The sequence below is a fragment of the Crinia signifera genome, chromosome 2, assembly GCF_055691185.1.
Source record: "Crinia signifera chromosome 2, ASM5569118v1, whole genome shotgun sequence".
NCBI classification, from domain to species: Eukaryota; Metazoa; Chordata; class Amphibia; order Anura; family Myobatrachidae; genus Crinia; species Crinia signifera.
This window is the reverse complement of record NC_139218.1, coordinates 67,736,758-67,763,150: the sequence shown is the minus strand read 5'-3', so window position 1 is coordinate 67,763,150 and position 26,393 is coordinate 67,736,758. Positions and strand designations below refer to the sequence as shown.

Genomic DNA, 26,393 nt, shown 5'->3' with positions numbered 1-26,393 from the left:
CTGAAACTCTCCACTCCGGGCTTCTCCTGGAGAGGAGAATATTAAATTCGGCAACCCTGCGGGTGATGGGTAGGAAGGTCAAGAAAGTGGGGGCACAAGAGAGGTGGAGTAAGTTATGGGGGAGAAGAGGGTGGCTGCCCGAGGGGCAAGATATGAGTAGGTGTAGGGACAAATTCTAGAGAATGCAAGGAGGGCATGACCTGAGTTACAGTGTATGCCTGTCTATATTACCTGTGTCACTTCTTATTTCCTGTTTTATTTTATTGAAGTGTCACAAAACCAGTGTATGTGTATATATATATATATATATATATATATATATATATATATATAAATATATATATATATATATATATGTTGCGTAGCTGCAGTTCCCAATCATATTGACTTTCTCATGCCCTAAGCAATCAGAGCAAAGATGCTCTGTATTGGTTAGTGGTGGAAAAGTCTTCATGCCTGTCTTTCATGCTGGGGCTCAGTTCTGCATCACTAATATGTTTTATTTCCTTTTGCTTTAAACAAAATGCAGAAGAAAGAGGATTGCTTTGGATCTACTATATGAATGCAATAAGGGGTGAAAAGGTAATATTATACAGTATGTGCTTTTTATACAATACAATATTTTTCTATGTGGCACTACAGGTAGGTGCCAGGATCCTGTATCTAACCCCTTCTAGTTTGTCCTCGTTATGACGACAAGGAAGATTCACAATACATCCTGAATATGGGAATCTTTATATTGGTTGCGAGATGTCAGATCTTAGTACTTACTTACTTACTGCAACTTTATGTTGCACAGATTAGACTGTTGGTTCTCATGAGCAACAAAGCAATTATAGGTCTAATTCAGACCTGATCACAGGACAAATCTGTATTTAAAACGGTAAAACTATGCTGCACTGCAGGTGGGGCAAATGTAACATGTGCAGAGAGAGAGTTAGATGTGTTATAATTGTAGATTGTGGTCCTGTTTGCTAGCTCAGAAGATATTTTGCAATGTAACTAAAAAAAGTTATATTAGGTAATAGTATCAGATGCACAGTATACATGTCACCTGCATACATACAAATGATATACAGTGTACATGTCATCTGCAAACATACATATAGTGGGTCATTCTGCTCCATTCAATGGTTGATGGACTCCGCATGTGCACAGTCTTTTGTGCGCATGTGCAAGTCCACTGTGCGAACGGCACAGGGAAGTGCGGGCGTGGGGCGGCGGGCAGAATGCCCAGTGTTTTGTCCATAGGAATGCGGATGGGAGGAGGTGTGCCTGGGGTGGGAGGCTGTCTTCAGCAGAATGGCCGCAAATATAAGTCAGTCTCCATTGACATATATTTGAGTGGCCTGTAGAAATCATTCAATGGTCGGCGACCATCGAAGGATTTCTCCGCCAGCGGGATATGCGGGGGGAATGTGTCTCCATGTGGGGAAGGGTGGTGGGCGTGACCTCTGGGATTCAGTAAGCTGCGAGCTTCGCAGCTTACAGAGTCAACCAGAATGAGGTCCACTATGTACAGTGTGCATGTCACCTCCTTACATACATACATGTATGATGAACAGTGTACATATCTCCTACATACATACATTCGGTGTAACGCGAATAAGGGGCAATACTTTGTGGTGTAATGTGACTAAAAATAAATAGGGGATGCTACTGTGTGGCCACCTTCCTACTTTAAACTGTGTAGGTAGAAACCAATTCTTTTTTATATACAAAGGGCACTGAAATGGTGCTTAGGGCTCTCGTTTGGTGTACACAGATGTGTCCTCCTCTATGTTCAACAGTCCTGCCCTAAAAATACCAGGCTTTAAATACCAGGGGCGAAATGTAATAGGGTGCGATTTTTTAGACTAAAAAAAAATCGCACCAAATCGCACCTTTAAAAATCGCGTTTTTTGCCGCGAATTCGCATATGTAATGAGATGCGAATTAGCGGCAAAAAAATGCGATTTGCCGCGATTTGCCGCGATTTTTAGTCATGAAAATGTGCGCATTTTCAGTCATGAAAATGTGCGCATTTTTATAAATGCGCTTTTGTGCAAAAAAAAAAAAAGTTAAAAAAAAAACGGCGTGGGGTCCCCCCTCCTAAGCATAACCAGCCCCGGGCTCATTGAGCCGGACCTGGTTCCAAAAATACGGGGGGACAAAAAGCATAGGGGTCCCCCGTATTTCTGAAACCAGCCCCGGACTCTTGGACCGGTCCTGGTTCCAAAAATACGGGGGACAAAAAATCTGGGGGTCCCCCGTATTTTGAAACCAGCACCGGGCTCCAACAGCCCGCGGTGTCATGCCACAGCCGGGGGACACTTTTTATACAAGGTCCCCCGGCCAAAACATGAGCACCGTGGCTGGTCAGCCTTGGACGGGGTACCTGGAGGAGTGGGGACCCCCCCAATAAAGGGGTCCCCCCCCCCCAGGCTTCACCCGTCCAGGGCTGAAGCCCGGGGCTGTCACCGGCGTCCGTGGCCAGTGGACGCCGGCCTGATAGGGTTAAATCCATCATACATATCATTACATTGCTTTTTACCGGCGAACTACAAGTGCCAGCAGACCTCCCCCGCATGCTGGGACTTGGAGAACCACAAGTCCCAGCATGCAGGGCATTAATGGGCCCGCTGGGACTTGTAGTCCACCTGTAAAAAGAATGTTTATAAAAAACACACACACAGAGAAGTACAAGTTTATTACACACACACACCTCAATTTTACACCAGCATACTTACCATTCCTGGATCCAGCGCTGGTCTGGCTGCTTTACAGCCGCCTCCCCCCGCACTGACAGGCAGCGGGGAGAATCGGCTTTCTCCGTTGCCTGTCACCGGCTTTCTCCGTAGCTTCTGTAGCTCTGTCCCAGTGCTACAGAGGCTGAGAGCGTGATTGGCTGAGCTACAGTATGCGTCTCCATGGAGACGCATAGCTCAGTCCTGATTGGCTGAGCTATGCGTCTCCATGGAGACGCATACTGTAGCTCAGCCAATCACGCTCTCAGCCTCTGTAGCACTGGGACAGAGCTACAGAAGCTACGGAGAAAGCCGGTGACAGGCAACGGAGAAAGCCGATTCTCCCCGCTGCCTGTCAGTGCGGGGGGAGGCGGCTGTAAAGCAGCCAGACCAGCGCTGGATCCAGGAATGGTAAGTATGCTGGTGTAAAATTGAGGTGTGTGTGTGTAATAAACTTGTACTTCTCTGTGTGTGTGTTTTTTATAAACATTCTTTTTACAGGTGGACTACAAGTCCCAGCGGGCCCATTAATGCCCTGCATGCTGGGACTTGTGGTTCTCCAAGTCCCAGCATGCGGGGGAGGTCTGCTGGCACTTGTAGTTCGCCGGTAAAAAGCAATGTAATGATATGTATGATGGATTTAACCCTATCAGGCCGGCGTCCACTGGCCACGGACGCCGGTGACAGCCCCGGGCTTCAGCCCTGGACGGGTGAAGCCTGGGGGGGGGGACCCCTTTATTGGGGGGGTCCCCACTCCTCCAGGTACCCCGTCCAAGGCTCACCAGCCATGGTGCTCATGTTTTGGCCGGGGGACCTTGTATAAAAAGTGTCCCCCGGCTGTGGCATGACACCGCGGGCTGTTGGAGCCCGGTGCTGGTTTCAAAATACGGGGGACCCCCAGATTTTTTGTCCCCCGTATTTTTGGAACCAGGACCGGTCCAAGAGTCCGGGGCTGGTTTCAGAAATACGGGGGACCCCTATGCTTTTTGTTCCCCCGTATTTTTGGAACCAGGTCCGGCTCAATGAGCCCGGGGCTGGTTATGCTTAGGAGGGGGGACCCCACGCCGTTTTTTTTTTTATAAAAACACTTTTACACATTTTTATTAACAGAACCATGCACAGATCTCAATGATCTGTGCATGGTTCTGTCAAATTCGCCTGTCAGAACCTGGTCTATTTTTTTTGCGATTTTTGGTAACATTGACCAAAAATCGCACCCTATTACATTTGCGAGTTGTATACTTTATAATGGGAAAACATCTGGATGCGAATTGAAATGTGACTAAAAATCGCACTTCTAAAAGTGCGATTTCGCGGTAAAAAGTGCGATTTTTTACCGCGATTTTCAACCTATTAAATGTGCGATTTTCGGAAAATGTGCGATTTCGGCCGTTTTTGACCAAAAATCGCACATGTCTAAAAAATCGCACCCTATTACATTTCGCCCCAGGGCTTATTTTTAGTCCCAGTCTGGTCCTGCCTTCAGATGAAGAAAGGGATTTATATGATAGATAAAACAATGAGTTTCTAGCACATTGTATGCTTTGCCAGCAGGCCTAGTAGTTTCATAGTTTATATATTTATTTCTTAATATGTTATTTAGACAAATCCAAATGAAAAAAAAAATAAAAAATAGGAATAGAGCCTCTTGATGTTACTGTGACTGAAATTGGAGGTCAAATGGAATTTTAATTAATGTACTATTAGCTTTACTACTGTGTATGTTCAAGTTTCAATTATAATTTTTTTTGTTTACATCATAGCTGGCTAAATTTGTAAAGTGCCCATCTTTAGGGCTTTTCTTTTCAAGATGTTGACATATGACATGTAAGCATACTGTAGTAAAAATGTCAACATTAGTATTAGGGTTATTTTTAAGGTAGTGTTAGAAGTTGCGTTATGTCACCATAACGACATTATGACATGGTGTCAACGTAATACAGGGTCTGTCTGGAAAGTAACGAGATATTTTCACGCCACACAGAGCAGGTACATGGACAAAGTGGTATGTGGACAAAGCGCTTGATGTTTTGAACACTGACCATCGTTTGAGTGTTAGAATGGTAGCAGAAAGGTTAGGACTTCCAAAAACTGTGCAAGAGATCGGGACAAACAAATTAGCGATGCAAAGGTGAGTGCCTGATTGGTTTCCAAGGTTATGACTCATGATCAAAGAGACAAGCTTGTGGCAATTTCCCACAAACATTTGGAGCATTTGCAAAGTGAGCCTAATTTGACAGAGTGACAGGTGACGAAACTTGGATCCTTGAGTACAATCTGGAGACAAAAACACAAAGTGCAGAGTGGCACGCAGCAACACAGCATCATCACCTCACCTCACAAATGGCCGAATGAGCAAATCAAAGACCAATCCATGCTCACTGTCTTTGCCGACTCGAAGCATGTGGTTAACTAGGAATTTCTACCTACCGGCCAAATTAAGAATTTTACACGGGAGTGCTCAGTCGCCTCAGATAACGGGTCCTCATCATCTGCAAGAAGATTTCCACTACCCAGGTCCTCCCTCACAACAATGTGCCAAGTCACACATCACTGCAAGTGAGAGTTTTTGGCCAAGCTTTACGTGACATCGCTGCCTCAACCACCCTACAGACCGGAACTGGCCCCTGCTGACATCTTTTTGTTCCCCCGGATCAAATGCGACCTAAAACGGACACTCTTTTGAGACCGTAGATAAAGTGGAAGTGCCCGTTACAAGGACAATCAACAACGTTCCAGTTATTGCCTTCCAGGAAGCGTACCAAGCTTGGCAGACACACTGGCAATGGTGTATTGATGCTCAAGGGTCATTCTTTGAAGATTATTAACCCTATATACAGAAAGTTCGATAAAAAATTTCCGGATTTAGTCTCATTACTTTCCGGACAGACCCTTTATCTTGAACACTCCCATTTATGATGTTGCAATGCGTTGTATAGATGCTTCTACTGATCAACGAATAGATGGATACATTTGGAGGTGGTGGTGGTGATGGGGGGCAATCCTTATTTTTATCATATCATTGAACACGAGCATATGCTCAGGAATACAATGTCCCTGACATCACAGTAACGTAGACCAATGTTCCCTCTAATTTTACGAAGGCTGTGTGCGGCAAAAGATTTTGGCTGTGCAACTTTGGAAGGAAATTAAAATTTTTGTACGTCACTTATATATATAACTGGAAAATGAAGTTCAGCATTTGTGTTAACTTTACTTCAAAATTATATTAAACATTTAAACATTCAAAACACAGCACACAATGTAGTTAATGGGTGAAACACACATTAATTGAGTCCGCAACTGCAAAAAGGGACCACTGCTGCTTTGTACGCTCTGTTGTAATGTCTGTGCGCACGCTCGTCGAGTTGTGTGCGCGCGCACGTGCGCACAGCTTAGAGGGAACACTGCTATGTGATCCTACTTAGCATGTGATCTGCTCAGCAGGAGGATTTTCTCTCTGTACTGGTGTAATACTGTAGCTGCATGAATCAGTTGGGGTCCCTGACAGAGTTCTTAGTTATAGTACATACCTGTGAGACTGAGGACACAGAGAACGATGATGACAATCCCCAACAGAATGGAAACAACACTCAAAAGCCTGGCCAAGCGTCCTAATCTCCGGGCTCCATCCACATCTCCCTGCTGCAAGCTGTTCCGTGACTAATCATATGGAAACAAAGAGTGACACAAACCCCTTTTATTCAGCATGAATTTACATAAAACAACAAAATAAAAACCTGCCAATAATGTGCATTTTATATTCCCTTTCATTTTCATGACATTGCAACTTTATTAACTGCATTTGCAAACTACACATTTATACAATCTATGCGTGTATATATTTCTCAGAAATTATATCCAGTACACAGATAATGTCTGGATTTTATCCAAAGACGACAGTAGAAACAAAATCAGAGATACAATCCATTAAGATAAAGCAATGGGTTTAATCAAGGTTGCAGAAAGTCCTATAGAAAAGAGCACAAAGTAACATGAAGGTGGAAACATTTAAATATCACTGGGCCTGATTCACATTGTAGTTGCACAGTGCTATTCTGATGTTCACACAGCTGAGCGATTATCGTTGGTCTGCACATGCGATACTGCAGCAATGTCCACGCCCAGAGATTAATTTGAGATTATGATCACAGTGAGGATAAATTTGCAAGAGCTATTGTCCTGTGTGAGGTAGAAATGCCGGTATGTCAGGACCATTTTACAGGCGTTTATCAGCTGCTAATTGTGATCCTGTACACAGGTGCCCCCTGAACCTTTGGCCTCATTCTCTGTATTTAAGACATACTATTTTAAATTCTGTCACACCCAGGATTCAAACCCATCACTTGTTACACTGGAGGCAGACACCGTAATGACAGTGCTATTTGCACCTGCAAAGGAAGCATGAAAATTCCAACTAAATGAACCTACTGTACTTGTCATTGTCAGAAAAATCAGTAGTGGTTCTCAAACATGTGGGGACCAAATTTGAGAACCTGTGATAATCAGCATTGTGCCTGAGTAGATCTATGACATGTGTGGCTGTAGGGGATGTGTGACCATACACTACAAAGATCTGATTAATTGCAATGGTTTTGAACTGAACATTATTAATTAGCTTCATATAGGATTCCTATGCAAAATACATCCATCAGTCATGTGTCTTCCTACAATATCTCCAGTGAAGATCAATTCCTAACTATGACAGAGTTTTAAATGATGCTAATAAACGTGTGATTATAAATAGAGGATAATGCAACTGAAGTTGACATGGAGATGGGGAGACCTGTTGGCACATGCCCAACACATACTCTGGGTATTTTTCATGAATAATAGCCCCCAAAAGGCTGCGGAGTGAAATCGCAGTGCCAGAACGTACTTGCAAGCTTTGGCCCTGTAGGCAACAATTGATTCATCCATGCAATGTAATCAATTATCGCATTGCGGATTAGGACAATTTTATCACATCACATCTGCATGTGGGATGCGGCTTGGGATAAAAACCCCCCTTAGCCCTTATCAGGTTTAACTGATATTCAACTGTCCAACACCTATTTACATCCTGTCAAAAATCCAATTCTTTAACCCTTTGACCGCCAACATTTTGTGAGAAAATATCTGCTAAAAATGCCAGCGTCGCTCACATTTGTTATATAAATTCAAATAAAAAATGTTGTATTAAAAAATATTCTATTTCCTATATAAATTACACATTACAGGTCATGATGAATAAAAATCTTTGCTTGCCAATTTTCACACCTATTTTGACAAATTCACTTGGCACTCAAAGGGTTAATGTTCAAACGTATATAAAGCCTATTCCAGTGGTTCCCAAACTGTGTGCCGTGGCTCCCAGGGGTGCTGCGGAGCACTTGCAGGGGTGCCCTGGGTTGGTGGTCCAGGGCACATTCAAATGATATATGATCAATGCAGGGCCAGACTGGGACCGGAAATCAGCCCTGGCATTTTGAGCAAACAGGCTTACCCGAAGCAGGCGGGACCTTTGCGCGGCGAAGCCGCGTGGTGGGAAAAGGGGGCGTGGCCTCATGGAAATGAGGCGTGGCATCAGAAAAAGGAGGCATTACACATTATGGAACACACCGTAATGCCCATTACAGAATATGACACAATCCGTTATGCCCATTACACATTATGACACACACTGTAACACCCATTACAGAATATGACACAATCTTTATGCCCATTACACATTATTATGGGCCATGGAAAATATTCCTGCTGGATATACAGTAGATCCCAGCGCTCATCTCTATGTGAAGCTTATGTAGTAAGTGTTAAAGGATGAACAAAATATATATAACAGAGTGTATTGTATTTAAATCAATGACAAATAAACAAATGAAATGAAAAAGTGCTTGTAGAAGCTTTTGTGTGAAATAGGTCTTAACAGGTTGGACCTATGCAGTATCACTCTGACAGGGCCCTTGGCTAGGGTATGTGGTTATATTTTAGGGACCCCTTTTTACCATAGTACCCTCACCTGGGACCCATGTCCCTGCCAGATGACTAAGGTAGTCTCAATGGGGCCAGAATGTGGGGATTGGGAATGGGCTAAAGTTCAGGGTAGTCTCTGCTAAATCAGCATAAATGCTGCTGGAGTGTCCAAACTGAAAGTCAATTCATAGTAAAGTGGGGAAGAAATCGGAAAAGTGTCAGAAGGGAGCAGCGTCCCGCTAGCCTGCTGCTTACCCTTTCCTTTGTAGAGTCTTGCGGCGTCTGGTGTGCCATATAGTGTTGCTGAGGTGCGCCATTCTCAGCTGCTGGAAGTGTGTCTGGCTCCACTGGCACTGATGCCGGGACGTGACTTCCTGGTTGCTGGTCTCGCGAGATTGCGGCTTTCCCGGAGTGACATCACCGGGTGCCCGTGCGCTCAACACCTTGGAGGTGCCGTGTGTTTAGAGTAGGATTTAAAGCACAAAAACAGCCCACATGGCCATCGACCCTTCTGGCATTTGCCAGAAGTGCCAGATGGTCAGTGCGGCCCTGGGTCAATGTAATAAGGAACATCAGTTTGTGACTTCCAATTATAAAATATGTGGATAAACAAAAGTGAATCATGTTCCTCACCACATAACTGGACCTAAGGATGCTATATAAGTGCAACTTATTTAATTTATAAAACATTTCGGAAGTACCTTGGTATCGAAAATTTAGCCTATGGGTGCCGTGAAAAAAATCTGATGCTCTAGGGTGCTGTGATTCAAAAAAGTTTGGGAACCACTGGCCTATACAATAAAATAAATAGTTAAAAATATGTTTAATAATATCTACAAACAAAACAAAAAAAATTGCCTTTCATACACTAAAAACTACCGTAAATCGAGTTATTCTCGGTGACATCTTGAATGTGTGCTTATATCAGAATGCTGATAACTTGAGCAATCCATGCTCCTTAATTCAGCTTGTAAAAATACAATTGTATGAGGGATCATTGATCCCTGCGGCAAAGGCTCTTGCTCGTTCCCAAACCCTCAAGTGGCCAATGTTCTTCTGTAATTGCCAGAGAGTACCCAATGTTCACACACTTTTAATATAACAGCATTATATTATTTGTCTGCAGCTGACTGTGCAAACAGACTGTGGCAAAATGTGCAATTCTATATATTCCATGTATTTCAGCATTCAGTTATGTCAGGAACACAGGAGCAAATGCAGAATTTTTAGAGAGGGTGGTTTCTAAATGCTTGATTTTAGAATAAATGAGACCAGGGCACTTAACAAGCTGTAGTCTGCTGCAGGGGTTAAAGTGGGAGGGGAACAGGGTGGAACTGAGTTCCACCACCTCTAATGGTGAGATGGAACAAGTTCAGCTCTGCATTGGCCCTGGCACAGTAATTCTAGCAGAAAAGCATTATAGTTTGCATGGGGGTACCAAAAACCCTGCCCCTGGCTCTGTCTAGTGGGGGGAGGGGGGTGGCAATTAGGTGGCAGATGGAAGGGAGTTCCCCCACATCCACATCTAAAGGACCACTTTTAGCCCTGGTCTGCCGCATGGAAAGTTTGGTGTATGTAATAATTCAGAGATACTGTATATACGTGATCACAGTGGGCCTGATTATGATTTGTAAGTAAAGTGGGGGAAAAAAGCACAGTGGTGCCACTAGGGGTGTGCGTACTGCACCCAACGGGTGACACCACAGTTCCGACTCATTGTCAGTAGCCAGGTGCTGCACATAATATTACAGTGCAGATCCTGCCACAGTGGTGGGCCTTCAATTAAGGTGAGTGTCTGTCTAACGGTGCCCACACGCGCACCGATCCCGGCGGTGCAATGCTATGCGATGGGGTGCGCGCTCCTGCGGCACCTCATCGCACAGTACAAAAAGTATGTGCTGCACATACTTTTTGTACTAGCTTTTTATCGCATAGCATCGCATGCACATCGCATGCACAAGGCATACGATGCGATGCTATGTGTGCTAGTTAAGCACAGAACGCACGCCAGGATCGGTGCGTGTGTGGGCACCTTAAAAGGGAAAAGGATTCCCATTGTAAAGACCTTCTATCCAGGGAGTGTCAAGAGGCATAAGGGAGACACAGCTATAAAATATACTGTACCTTTATATAGAAACATAGAATTTGATGGCAGATAAGAACCAGTCTGCCCCTTTTTTTACCCTTCAGGTAATCTCAACCCTTTTAATCCTTATTTCTTTGTAAGGATATTCATATGCTTCGACGTTATGCTCACAGGTCTAAAATTAGCTGGGTCCTCTTTTCCCTTTTTTAAATATCGGTACTACGTCCGCAATTCTCCAGTCATTTGGCACTGTACTGGATGAATAAGATTTATCAAAAAATGTAATGCAGAGGATTTGCTATCTCCTCCTTTAGTTCCAACAGAACCCTTGAGTGAATCTCATCTAGACCTGATATATGAACATAGGGCTTTGCCCAAAGTTCAGTTCTGAGAGTCTACACCTTGAATTACTTAACTTACGATGTACCACAATTAATAGGATTTTTTTATCTGTTCTTTATTCTGAGATTTAGATCATCCCAGACAAAAGGAAACAATACTGGTGGAGGATACCAGTTCCTTACCTTATTTAGGATAGTGCTTCTTGATTCATTTTATTTGTATTGGTGTATTTGGTGGGGGTGGTAACCCAGAGTAGGCACGGAGTAGCTATCTGTGGGTGAGGTTGGACTTTCATAATTTTTATTATATAGTGAAGGAATCGGCACAAGCCTCAGACTCGCCCGGCGGGGGATCGTATTTCTCTATCTATTTCTACCCATCTACAAATTTTATAATCATATATTTTTTTTATTGAAAGTGTTGAGAGGTTCCACAAAGTATGGGATCCATGGTATTCTTCAAGAAGCTTCCTTCTCCGTGGATAGTGTAACAAGTTAACCAGAGAGTAGAGGCCCAGGGAGATTTGTACAGGGAATAAAATAAAAAGGGAGGATAAAGAAAAAGGAAGGAGAACAAAAATAAAATAACAGATAGGTCATGCGGGGATGAAGGAAGGGGGAGTGTTGGGAGATGCAAGGGATGAGAATATGATGTAAGGGTTGTATTGTATGGATTTAAAATGATCCTAAGAGAAATGAGTACGGTCGGGATGGCGGGGAACTAGACGAACAGTGGAAGGTGAACATACAGTTAGGCTCAAGCTAGTCCATTAAGAGGGAGGCTTCTTGAAGAATACCATGGATCCCACACTTTCAATAAAAAAATATATGATTATAAAATTTTGCAGCTATCTGTGGGTGCATTTCGACTTTTATAATTTTTATTATATAGTGAAGGAATTGGCAAAAGCCTCGGACTCGCCCGGCGGGGGATCGTGTTTCTCCATCGTGTATTCTACCCATCTACAAATTTTAACCCCTAGTCTCAAATACTATTTTTTTAACCAGCCTCTTATGTGGCACAGTTTCAAATGCCTTTGCAAAATTCAGGAAAACCACATCTACAGCATTGCCAATGTCTAGATTTGTGCTAACTTCTGCATAAAAACTTATTAGGTTCGTTTGGCATGAATGGTTCTTCACAAATCTATGTTGATTACCACTGATTATATTATTCATCTCTAGGCATTCCTGGACACATAGGTGCCGATTTATGTTTTTGCTGGTGGGTGCTCAGGCCAAAAATAGTGGCTTCATGGGGAAGGGGTGTGGGCACAAAATAATACCAATTTATATTATGGAGCACAGTTGTCTCCAATATTCAAATTATGGCAACAGAGTTCCACATACATAAATGCCCCCACAGTGCAGGTACATAAATGCCCCCACAGTGCAGGTACTCAGCGGACAGAATACTCTCTTCCTGGCATACTGTTTCCCAGGTAGCGGGTCCGGCAATGTGGGTGCTGCAGCCACAAATTAGCCAGGCGGCCCAGCAGCGGGACTCGGGCCCCTGAGTGCTCATCAATTTCCGTGTGCCCTTAAGCACCCACAGAATCGTTACCTATGCCTGGACACCATATAACCTCTGAGAAACAGGGGTTGATTGGGTGCTAATAAACCAAAGAGTAAAAGATTTTTTCAAAATATATTAGAAAAATATATTTTACTATATATTACCAAGCTGCAGTTCTCAAAAAATTGTACTTGTGTCTGTACAAATTGACTGTATTTCCTCATAAACCAGGTTTTTAAACCTGGCTTTGAGTATATACAGAAAGTATACTTGATTCCTGAAAGGAATAGAGGACTGCGCTAATAGATAAAATTTCCTCTCTTGAGGTACCCATACACGTTACAATTATTGTATACAATATTGTATACAATATCGCATCTCATTGCATCTCAGTTTTGCGATAAGATGAGATGAGATAAGATCTAGAAAAAAGTATGTGCAGCACATACTTTTTGTACTAGATCTCATCTCATCTGATCTCATCGCAAAACCGATATGCGATGAGATGCGATATTGTATACAATATTGTATACAATAATTGTAGCGTGTATGGGCACCTTTACACCATGCATGCTCAAAATAATGGAGACTGTTTTAGTTTTAAATGCAATATTTTGCAATTTATTTTATAAATATAAAGATAAGTAAAAACAAAAATAGGCGGCAACCTATGACAAATAATGTACTAGTACATCACATCAACATACACATTCCAACTTTAAATAAATGAATAAAATGCAATACTTTGAATAATAGTTTAAGCCACAAGACTTCCAATGGGGTATATAAGATTCCACACTTTATACATATATATATATCCAAAGAATGACCCCACGTGCGCCCTTAAAGTGTGAGAAGCTACTCTAAACACCCCCCCTGTTAGTGGGAGGCAATAATGGAAATGGAAACAAGAGGTATAGAGAGCGCTTTTACCACCTAATAGAACTTCCACCAGTCACAGTCATGTACAATACAGTAACCCAATACAATGTGTATTCTTAAAACCAGAATGCTTTATTTCAAGAATCACATCTGGACATTGTATCATTTTTGGAAATGCGATATCAATAACCCCGGGGTTATTGATATCGCATTTCCGAAAAGGATACAATGTCCAGATATGAGACAGGCAGCGGCACTCCAAGGATTTTTCAAGTGGTATATTTCAAAAGGTCAGGAATTTTGAAATATACCACTTGAAAAATCCTTGGAGTGCCGCTGCCTGTCTCTTGTCTGTCTACAAATTGTTTCCAGAAGGCACCCAGGTATTTGCCCCCCCACAGTTGGAGTGCCAGTCCGCCCTCTACAAATATATATATATATATATATATATATATATATATATATATATATATATATAGAAGTGTGTAGAGGCTCGGCACTCCAACATTCAGGCACAAATTCCCAGGTGCCCTCCGGATGCGGTAGGTAGTGTAGTTGTAACTTAGTACAAACAAACAGCGGCACTCAGTGGGTTTTTCAAAAAGGTGTATATAATATCCAACGTTTCGGGGACTAGCCCCTTTGTCAAGGTGCAGGAACAACAAGTGATAAAACAACATGCCAAACTTAAATAGGGTGAGCTTACCACAAGGCGTCTTCAGAAAACCGTCGGGACGCCCGCTGCCGGAACCCGCTGCTGCCGAGGGGCGGAAGTAGAGGGGCGGAGGTAAGGAAACTGGGAGTCACATCATGCTCTGATGTGCGTGTCAGCGATGCGAAGATACGCACATCAGAGCGTGACGTGACTCCCAGTTTCCTTACCTCTGCCCCTCTACTTCCGCCCCTCGGCAGCAGCGGGTTCCGGCAGCGGGCGTCCCGACGGTGTTCTGAAGACGCCTTACGGTACGCTCACCCTATTTAAGTTTGGCATGTTGTTTTATCACTTGTTGTTCCTGCACCTTGACAAAGGGGCTAGTCCCCGAAACGTTAGATATTATATACACCTTTTTGAAAAACCCACTGAGTGCCGGTGTTTGTTTGTACTAAGTTACGACTACACTATGGGCGGTATTCAATGAGGCTGATTCGCCAGGTTTTTATGGCGATTTTGTGCTGTAAGGCGAATTTCTGACTAAAACGGTGAATCACCCTATTCAATGACCAGATGGCGTATACAATTCAAGGTTTTTTTCGCCATGATTCACCGAGTAGCAATCGCTATCTTTTTATGGTGAAGTGGAATGTGAACTTTTAAAATAAAGTGTTTTGGTTTTTACAATTGGTGTAAAAAAATCAGGAATTTTATTCTGAGGAGGGGCATTCTATTTTTATTCATGTGCTGTAAGCACATGAATATATATTTAATAAAAATATTTTTTTTTTCACAGACCAGCCAGCAGGGGGCCGGAGCCGAGACGCTCATTAGATATTCATATATTCACTTAACCCGATCATTACATATGCATGATCGGGTGTAGTGAATATACCCGGTCCCCTGCTGGCGACCCCGGGGGGCAGCCTGTGCTGCCTGGCACCCGGGGAGCCCACCTCCCCCCCACAAACGTTCTGGGGCAGGCAGGGAGACTTCCATCTCCCTGCCTGCCACCGTCCTCAGGCTCCCTGCGGCGCCCGCCGCAGGAGCTCAAATTCGCCGGTCAGGGGCAGCGAGCCCCTGACTCGTTGAATACCGGAGCCGGCGAGGCTCCGGAACACAGCGAGCAGTGGCGAATGTGCAGCGAATCCTAAACAGGATTCGCTGCATGTCGCCAGTATTCACATTGAATACTGCCCTATATATATATATATATATATATATATATATATATATATATATATATATATATATATATATATATATCCTTAGAAATAAAGGGAGCCGGCTTTTGCCCGCTATAATGCCAGATGTTCGTAATCACAAATAAAGAGTCTCTCTTAGGGAATTGGTATCTCACCCGCGCTGCTGCTGGCTGGTGGTCAGACGCTGACGGCTGTGTGTCTCACGCTCACACCTGCCGTATCTCCTCCTCCTCCCAGCATTCTCCAAAGTGAAGTGGCTTGAGCTGCGGCTGTGATGGCTTAGATTGGAGGCACCGTGTGCGGGATGTTGGACAGTGTGGATGGTGACGTTGTATCCAAGGAATATCTGCGGTCTTGGGCTTTGATATGGCTTTTAGTGGATGGCTGGGTCCAAATTTCAAACGCGTTTCGCCCTACTAGAGGGCTTTTTTAAATAACTTTTTTCTTTTAACAAGCCCTCTAGTAAAACTATAAACACCTCCATCCCCTGACCATATTATACCGAAACTATGACTAAATAATCTTTAATGATTTTCCTCTCAATTATTGTTTACCTCTCAGTGACGGGACAGGTAGACTGTATTTATGACATGAGGCTACTGTGCGTGTCTTAAACATAATATTGCTCATGAATATGCATTTCTGCTCAAATGCATCATGTGACCCATTAAAGGGGGAGCTGGGCCACATTAACAATGGGTGGTTAGAGCTACAGATTGAGGCCTACACATAAAAAAATAGACTCATCGTCATAAGTATTCAAATATTTTTTTTTCTAGTTTTCTCTCAAAATTATGCAATTTTTTATTTTTACATATGTAGAAAGACAATGGGTCATACACACCCATGTATGGGGAGTATACCCCCATGTGGCTTTCACCACACCCACAGCAGTGGTCACAGCGCCTCCCTTTCTCAGTATAGGCCCTTGAACATTTTCAGGCACAGGCCAAAGTGGCCCTTAATCTGAACCAGAGGGGGAGAACAGAAGACTGCTACCTTTGAAATGGAGCAAAACTGCATTTGTGTAGTAAAAATTTTCAATGACCCCCTATAAATGAGAATGTACAATCCTAAAAATACACCCACTTTTATTGGATTACAAAAATTGCTTGGCAAAGGAAACTTTGTGATACACTGTTTCTTAAAATGTGTCCCATTGCTGTACCTACTTTTCAGTTATCCCTCTCTGACAGTACAAACTGCCTTTCTGCAATGCCATTGACCTAGGCATGATAAGGTCTTCCCCAGCATTGTACATTCAGCAGCCCCACCATATTGATAAAGGAACCAGTTTCCATGAAAGACCTTTTAGATAACACTTAAAGGATGTTCTACTCCTGTTCTTAAATTATCTCCCGGAAAGCAAAGAGCTCAAGTTATAGTCAGTGACCTTCACCAGGGCACCCACCCCAGACACGTCACACTCTATCATTGTTTGGAGGATCTCTGTTCCCCTACAAGCACATTTACAATACATTCATTGACATTACTTTGGATACATTAAAAAGCTACAAACATTTGCCAGATTTTACTTAAATGTGCATGTATTATTTTGACAATTGACAAATTTGGTGAATTACCTACATACCTAGGGGACGGTTCTGGTTCACTCATAGTGAACCAAAATCAGCGACTGCCCCAATGGTCGGGATTTGCGCAAACCCTGACTGCGTGCGGCCTCGGCGATTTACATTGTCCCCGGGCTGTTCGCAGCAGGGAGGGAGGTGGGTGGGATGGGGGTGGCACTGGGACAAGGGAATGCCCAGCGTTTCATGGGCGTCCTCATGAAAACACTGGGTGTTATCATGCAAATGTGGGTGGGTTGAAGTGTGCCGGGGCCGTGCGGCTGAGCTTTTTCGCCGGGGTGGGCACTCTGGGACTTGGTAAGCTGCGATCTTCGCAGCTTACCGGAAGTCAACCAGAATCAGTCCCTTCGTTCATAGGCGAATCTAGGGGGTGGTCCGGGGGAACACCGAACCGGGGATACTGCCAGGCAAAGCTGGAACGTTTTCCCTATAGGATAACATGGGACCCGCTAATTCCGACCCCCACCCAGTTCAACGGCTGCCAGTTCGAGGTTGAAGCTCGAGGTTGATCTCAGTCGAACCCAAATCGCTGGGCCTTCAATCTGATACCAGGCTGGATCCATATGGGTTAATTGGTTCCAGGGATATTGAGGTTAAACCTTTTTTTTTTTCATTTCTTAAATGTAATTTCATGACTGTTTATGTTCTTTGAGGGCAGATTTCTCTGGAACCAAACAGCCCAGTTTCACGGGACCAAAATCATTCGAAGCCAACTGAAAAGCTCTTCAATATGATACTGGTCTCATGTAAATGGGTCAGTTGGTTCAGAAGATATAGCTGGTTGGTTAAAGGGGGGTAGGGAGAGGGGAGTGGTTGTCTCTCCCTCTCACACCAGAAAATGAAGGTACTAGGCTGGTGTATAAGAGGTCAGCCTGGGAATGTCCCTGCATGATCCTGGGACCATATTCCCGGGTAAATCCCTGCATTTTCTGTTGTGAAAGGGGTATTATTTCAAATAGCCGTGACCTGCAGTGCTCTGAATACAGCCGGGCAGCCCCCTGCTCTCTGTCCAGCTGTCAATGACTGTCACCCCTGCAGCTTCCGCTCCAATTCTTCTCCCAGTTTTCACCTCAGCCCGCCCCCCCTTTAATCATGTGGTGCCGGCGCCTGGCGTACTCCCCCGATGCCACGCACAACAACAGCGCGCACAATATTTCAAATATACACTTGGCTAGAGGGGACACCAGGAGAGGAGTGGGAGCATGCTCTGCGCTGCGCTCTGCTCCTCTCCCCATAGAACCAGCTGCATTGCTCTCCATCTCTCCCTGCAGCAGCAGCGAAGGCTCATATAAAAATTTACAGTGTGGCACTTTTGGGGGCATTACTTAAGGGACGCTACAAGTGGCGGTATGTGGGGGCATTACGCATGATGTGTGGCTTAATGTGTAATGGGCATTATGGTGTGCAGCATCATGTGGGGCATTATGTGTGCAGCATCATGTGTAAGAGGCATTATGTGTGCAGTATCATGTGTAAGGGACATTATGTGTGCAGCATCATGTGTAATGGGTACTATGGTGTGCGGCATCATGTGTAATGGGTACTATGGTGCCATCAAGCAAGAACCCCCTAGCAATGAGCACGTAGGTAAGCAGCACTTATGTGGCAAATATGTAATGGGCATCATGATGTGTGGCACAATGTGTAATGGGCATTATGGTGTGTGGCCTTATGTGTAATTGGCATTACGGCGTGTGGCCTTATGTGTAATTGGCATTACGGCGTGTGGCTTTATGGGTATTGGTGTAATGGGTATTACGGAGTATTACGGAGTTTGCTAAAATGTGTAATAGGCATTACGGTGTATGGTCTAAAGAGTAATACCACACCCCTTTTTGTGATGCCACGCCTCCTTCCCATGAGGCCACGCCCCCCCTTTTGAAGCGCGGCTATGCCGTGCAAAGGTCCCCCTGCTGTTGTGTCTAGATCTGGGACCACCCATTACCATAATTCTAGATTCGCCTATGCCTTCGTTTATTGAACAGTTTATAGCTCAAATTTTATTATGGTGAATATTTTGAGTATAATACAACTATTGTAACCCCACATGCTTTGGTTGTATGTATGACATGTTAGTGAAACATATAATTGGAATACATTTATTTTTCTATATGCATTTGGTATAATATAATATAATATAGCCACACCTATGGACTATGTCTTTCAGTAAAAAAGAGACAAAATAATGCACATTGCAGTCATTTAAATAAGAGTTAATGCTATTTCCAAGAATTAAAAAGTTTTAGTATAGTTTACTTATTGATTCAATTACAATAATATGGATAAAGATATTGAACCAGTGCCGGCAGTGGCGTAAGTTCGTCCCAGTTGCCCGAAGGCAAGATAAATATTGGTGCACCCCCAACACACACACCATCTTATATAAATATATGTATGCATGTATGTATGTTATGGATATTATGTTTAGAATAAATAGTGTGACATTTATGGTCCTGTAAGGAGGAGGAGTCAGCCACAGAAGCGATATCAACGGCTTTCAGTTAACTGATTCAAACTCACAGGGGAGGAGAGGTGCCCCCGTGGGAGCAGGAGCCCAGCAGCAGATGACTCCATTGCCTCCCAGAGTTCTGCCTCTGAGTACCGGATTAAGGGGCTACATCTCGTAGAGGTGGGGTATGGGTGCGGTGGGATAAGGGTCATGGGGTAGACTATATTAAGGTCGACAGTCATTAGGTCAACCAATTTTGGTGGACAGCCATAAATTGGCACATTAAAAAGATTGAACAGACAACACATGTAATAGGTGGACATGGGTAAGGTCGAAATTAAAAAGGTTGACATGAGTTATTGATGGATTATTTGGTGTATATGATGACTTATGTGGACATGGACACCTTATAAGTGTACAGCTTCACTCGCCATGTTTTGGGCATGGTGCTTTGCTACACTTGGCACACTATTATATTCTCCCTCTATGTACATTTGGATAGTAACGTATAAAAAAATATCTGTTCTGGGGAAAAATTTTTGAAAACTCATGTCAAACTTTTTAAATCGACCAATTATTAAATCAATATGTGTTGACCTTTTGACCATGTCATCATTTTTAATATGTTGACATATGGCCTGTCGACCAATAGTGGTTGACCTATTCCCCGTCAACCTATTTATTTTCAACCTGCTGACCATATGGAGGTGCAACGGGTGGAGGCACAGTCAAAGGGTGGTGCTGATATGGGGGAGGGGCTCGCTCCCTGTCTTAGGTGCCCCGACTCTAATTTGAACCATAGCTGGGTCTTTTGAAAGGAAGCTTAATATCTGGTTAATACCTGTGTCACATTTAAAGTAAACTGACTAGCCTCCAGGGGCGGATTGGCCCGCCGGGACACCGGGCCATTTCCCGGCGGGCCTGTCCAAATTTTTATCTGGCTGGGCACAGAACCCCCCCTCCTCTTAGCAAGTGCCTTAAATTATTACAACAATAGCACTGGTATATAGTATGATCAATAGAGCTGCCACCACATGGGTGTAAGGCAGGGGTTCCCAAACTGTGTGCCGTGGCACCCTGGGGTGCCTTGGAGGACTTGCAGGGGTGCCCTGGGTTGGTGGTCCAGGATCAATTCGAGTTATTTATGTCTAACATTATAGTCAAATTGTGCACAAACAGAAGTGAATACTGTCTATTACCACATTACTGATCCTAAGGATGAGATATAAACACAATATATTTAACTTAATATTTGTTTTTAACTTTCTCAATGAGAAACCTGTAGCCTAGGGGTGCCGCAAAATAATTCTGATGCTTCGGGGTGCCATGATTCCAAAAAGTTTGGGAACCCCTGGTGTAAGGGACAGAGCAGAGCTGCTGCACATGCCCTGTGGGAGGAGATTCTTCTACCAAGTTTGCTGTGTGTGTGGATTTGAGCACTCAAACATCGTAATAGACCAGAAAGTAGCTGCCAGGAGGAAGAGACAGGAGCCTTTGAATGAGGTGGGAGAATGTGATCTTAGAAAGTGCAGTACTGGTTCTAGTATGTTTGTGTATTTATTTATCATATGTTTAACCTTTTCCTGGCCACTTATCTTATTTAAATGTTTGAAACAGCCTATACTATAGACCATCTGTACTGTTAAATATTAATACTGTATTCCATACATTATCCAGTGTATAAAGACTAATTTATTGGCTGTTACCACTCCCCCTGACTCCTGTACTTACTCTAATGTGCTGCAGAGTGGGAGACTTTGGATTGCATTTGCCACTGATATCCAAGGGCGCCCCACCAGATCCTGGGTCCCCTATGCAGCTGCCTAAACGTAGAACTGGCTCTGAACATATACCCATTTAAGGAAAAGTTTGTTAAAATAATTTGACCACAGCTACTGTATTTCAGTATTTCAGTATTTCAGTTAACCCTAAACTATCGTGACTATCGTGACAAGATAAACCACACATACTACTACATTTGTTTGAGAGAACAAAAACATATGAACATCTGTGTAAACTAACAGACAAATCACTAGCTCTGTTTTGTTCTTCGCTGTCATAAATATCTGTCAGTCCATCATCATCATGCCTCTCCTATACATCCCGTGTTTATATTCATATATTTTTGGGAATGTTGTATTTGAGGTGGTTGTATTTTGCTGTCACCATGAAATGTATCTTTTTATTTAAAAAAATAAAATGAATAAAAACACTTGCTAAACAAAAATATTTCAGATGGTTAAATACATTATATATGACATTATCTATAGCCACAATTGTTGCAGTTTTTATTTCAGGGAAATACACCTATGACATTTTCTCTCACTACAAGATAATTATATATTAACAAGTTTGATCCACAAAGATTTAGAAAATATTTATATAAAAAATATATATTTTCTAATTGTAATATAGTACAGGTTGAGTGTCCCTTATCCGAAATGCTTAACATACTTACCTGGTCCTCTGGTGGCGCTCCGATGGTCCCCCGGCGTCCACGGCGGGCTTCAGGATCCTCTTCAGCGGTCCCAGGGGTGCATTGCGCAAGTTTAGACCCGCACACTCTCACAATGCACCCCTGGGACCTGAGATGCCGCTGAAGATGATCCTGAAGCCCGCCATTGACGCCTGTGGGCGGGGTAAGTATCAAAAAAGGGGCGGGGGGGACGACAAAAAAAACTAAATATTCTGAAAATATTTTTGGAATATTTAGGTTTTTGGATATTCGGATATAGGATACTCAACCTGTATTACCCAGTAATTATTTTAATAACAGAAAGAGAGGCAGTTATTTACCTAGCAATTTTCTAGCAGTGTAAAAAAAACTGTATTCTGATAAATTGGAACAACAACTACTGCAGTAATTACTAAATCAAGAGCAGTTGTGTGACAATCTGGTGAGCTAAAAACAAATTATTTAAAAAACAACCCTGTAAAAATCTGTTATATAAATCACACCCACATATGTGTATATGCTACAATATACAGTATATTTGACAGATAATAGTACCAACAAGGTTTAAAGTGACAGCATAAGGTGGGTACACACACTGGGGGTTATTCTGATTCACTCGGAAAGGCACAATCAACTCTCTAATGGACAAAACCATATGCACTGCAGGTGGGGCTGATGTAACGTGCAGAAAGAGTTAGATTTGGGTGGGGGTGTACTTCAAACTGATCTCTATATTGCAGTGTAAAAATAAAGCAGACAGTGGGGCAGATGTATTAAGCTTTAACAAGAGATAAATCCAAGTGTGATAAGGAGAGATAAACGTCCAGCCAATCACCTGCTAACTGCCATGTTAAAGGCTGTGTTTGAAAAAAGTCAGTAAGGAGCTGATTGGCTGGACGTTTATCTCTCTCTATCACCCTTGCATTTATCTCTTGTTAAGGCTTAATACATCTGCCCCAGAATTTCATACTTGCCTACCTGACCCTCTCCATGCGGGAGAAAATGCTCTGGTTCTGGACTTCCCTGGTAATGTATGATTGCCATCACCTGTGGGGAGCTAGGTAAAGGTGTTTCACCACAGAGAATTTTCTCCCGCATAGAGAGAGTCAGGTAGGCAAGTATGCAGTATTTACCCTGCACAGAAATAATATAACACCTAAACCTTACTCTCTCTGCACATGTTACATCAGCCCCACCTGCAGTACACAAGCTCCCACAGACCCCCCCACACACACACACGCACAGACTACCCCCCCTCCCCGGGACTCACCTGCTGCTCGCCGTCTTGGATCCTGGCAGCGGCAGCGCCGCAGCGGGGTCCCAGCAGCGGATATGCCGTCAGCAGCAGGGTCCCTGTGGAATATGGGAACTAGCAGCAGTATTAGTTCCCATCCGCCGCAGGGACCCCCGCTGCTGACAGCATATCCGCTGCTGGGACCCCGCTGCCATGGCCCGTGGGTGCTCCTCGCTTTCCGTGGGTGCTCGGGCCCCGGAGCACTAGGGTGACCAACTCATCCCTTTAATCCGGGACACATATTAATTACACAGGTTCTGTGGCTGGCTTTCACCTGGTTTTAAACTGCTACTCCTCAAGACTCCATTTCACCTGGTTTTAAACTGCCACAGAACCTGTGTAATTAATATGTGTCCCGGATTAAAGGGATGAGTTGGTCACCCTACGGAGCACCCACGGTTTCGCGCCTATGAAGTTTATGGGAAATTGGTCATAAATGTCTTTCAGTGCATACATTGTCCAGTGTGTAAGCAGCACCTGTACTCAATGCATGGAAACAAACAATTGTTTTTCAGCTAAAATGTGCAAATGCGTGGGTTACACCTGACCATCGTGAGCATGAAATATGCAAAAAAAACATAGATCAATTGTATGTATGATATGAATTGCATGATCTCTTGTCATTTGGGAGATCGGGTTCAATATAAAAATGTAATACCATTACCCAACCCCCACAGGAAAATCTTCCATAGGAAGTGTTCTCTGATAGTTACAGCCAGACAGGTAATCCCAGGGGATGTATTTTCTTCCCCTGGGACTGCTAGGGTGAAATTTACTAACATGGGATTTCTATTGAAGGTGAAAAGTTGACCATAGCACCCAGTCAGATCCTACAGAGGTTCTCAACCTCGGTCCGCAGGACCCCCACACAGTGCACATTTTCCATGCCTTCACACAGAATTCCAAGTGAAATAATTAGTTCCACCTGTGGATCTTTTAAAATGTGTCAGTGAGTAATGAGTGGGTGACTTGGAAAACGTGAACCACTGCTCTAGAAGATAATAGATAGAATCTGTTTGGTTGCTATGGGCAACATCCCATCTTCAATAGAACTCCCATCTTAGTAAATTTACCCCTAGTCTGCCTGCGATAACAGAGTGCTTCTCATGGGAAGCCGCCCCACTGCTATAATGTCAGCCCTACCAGATAGCGAGGAAGGAGGAGAGGTCCGCAGCTCCTTAGCCAGACAGATAATTAGCTGCCATTGGTTGAAACTGACTTTCTATGAAATAACTTGGCAACTTGGCAGGAACAATGCTGCATGCGATTATCACAGGCATGTGTCTAATGCTCCAATCAAGTTGTGGGTACAGGAATAAAAGCAGATTTCTTACAGGTATGCATACCTCCCAACTTGTGTCCGGGTGAAATAGGGACACTCGCCGCGCGATCGCCCGAAAAGGGGGCGGGACGTATGCAAATGAGGGCGTGGCTTATGCTAATTAGCCGCGACCTCATTTTCATACGAGAATAGACGCTGTGCGCACAGCGTCTATTCTACTAGATTGGGGGGTCTCCCAACTGCCACCCCCCGCAGCGGGACAATGCCTGCCGCGGGTGGGACGTCGGGACAGGACCCGAAAATCGGGACTGTCCCGACGGAATCGTGACAGTTGGGAGGTATGGGTATGTAGCAACTAATAGGGTGCTGTGCAAATGCCGATACTAAAGATGGAAGCGGCTAGTGTAAAATCAATAGGTGGCATGAATTTCTGTTTGCAGATGCACAAGCGCCAGCATTAACCCTACAGCTTCTCACAATTAGCATATTAGTTCATTAGTAACTAATGCTCAGTATCATCCCCTTTGTGGATCGTAATGATGAGCACAACATGTCAACACTTTACTAATGTGAGTTAAAGCCTTGTAATTTGTTGACACTAACTTATATTGTACAGGCGCTGGGACCATGATTACTTCTATAGGCTGCTGCGTAAGCAGCCCATAGAAGCTGGCCATATGCACAGTATATATGTTTGTACTGCGCATGCGCCAGTCCCGGCGCCAGTCATCATAGGACAGGTGCCGGGTACAGGAAGGCAGCAGCGGCGTCGACAGGGGAAGGAGGGTGCCTGCTGCCAGAGGCAGCCCCCCTCCCTGAAAGAGGTAGGAGCCGCCACTGGTTATAATGCTTTACTTAACATTAATACTGTGTCTGCATACTGTTTTCCACGTAACACTACAGACAATGTTCATTCTAATGTCTATTGTTGCAAGAGCTGGAAACGCGGCGTAGTCACCTAAAAGGGGCATATCCTTAAGATGACAGGGAAAGGGCAGATTGAGATGGTGAAGCAAACTAGGCCGTGAGACAGGAAGTAAAAAGTAACTGTGCAATCTGCTGTTACCAGTAGCTGCTGTAACTCAGCTGAGGAAGGAGCTGTCTGTCACAATAAGATGGTCACTGGTCACTGAGCCTTGTATAGGTGCCTGCCTGCCCGTGGAGGCACCGATCCAAGGAGAGATGAAGAGGGGAGCAACAAGTGGGTGGCAGCAAATGTGGTAGTAGGAGAGGAGGGGAAACCACAGCATATAAGATGCAGGAACATGCATTCAGCCAGCCCCACAAATAGTTGGCAAGTATGAGGGGCAGCAGGTGCCCAGTATGAGGGCATACAGTCAGGGTACAGCCATGCAGAATCAGACCTTCTGGCGGGTAGCACTGCTGTCCTCTAATTACACAGGTGGCTAGCAGAACAGCAGATCTGTGCTAGAAGTGCCAGTAGGATATACTGGGGAAGGTGTAGACACAGTGCAACCACAGCCATAGGGTGGGGAAGAGACACAGTGCAAGCCAACACCGCTGGGTGGGAGGAGGTTTGCTAAAGGCTACTTAATTACTGTTTATGTTTCCGGGTTCCACACAGAATCGCAAGTAAAAATGGGAAATTAGCTCCATCAGTGGATTTTTAAGAATGTGTCAGTGAGTAATGAGTACACCTGTGCACCTGTTTGGTGACATGAAAAACATGAGCAGTTTAGGGTCTGAGTTTTAGAAACATTGATTTAGAACAACTGACATAAATATAAATATGCGGCACCAAATCAAATGTATGTGGGACCAACTCCAAAACAGGCGGGATTAATATTTCACTGCACCTGTGTGGAAGCTGTTGGCAGTCTAGCTACCCCAGACCTTTAAGCTGCTGTGACAAAACACAAACCTCCCCATATTAAATAATACCCCCCCCCCACTGGGCACAAGCCCCAAAACCTCCATCAAGCAAACAAACAACTCATCAT

At 43.9% G+C, this 26,393-nt stretch overlaps 1 protein-coding gene across 1 annotated transcript in view; it reads right to left on the bottom strand.

Moving 5' to 3' along the window:
- TRARG1 (trafficking regulator of GLUT4 (SLC2A4) 1) overlaps positions 1–26,393 on the bottom strand; it is a 49,054-nt gene that overhangs the window by 9,091 nt on the left and 13,570 nt on the right. Inside the window, exon 2 of the mRNA XM_083172291.1 lies at positions 6,260–6,389. Coding sequence (XP_083028417.1) covers positions 6,260–6,389 — 130 coding nt within the window. The remainder of the gene's footprint in view (positions 1–6,259; positions 6,390–26,393) is intronic.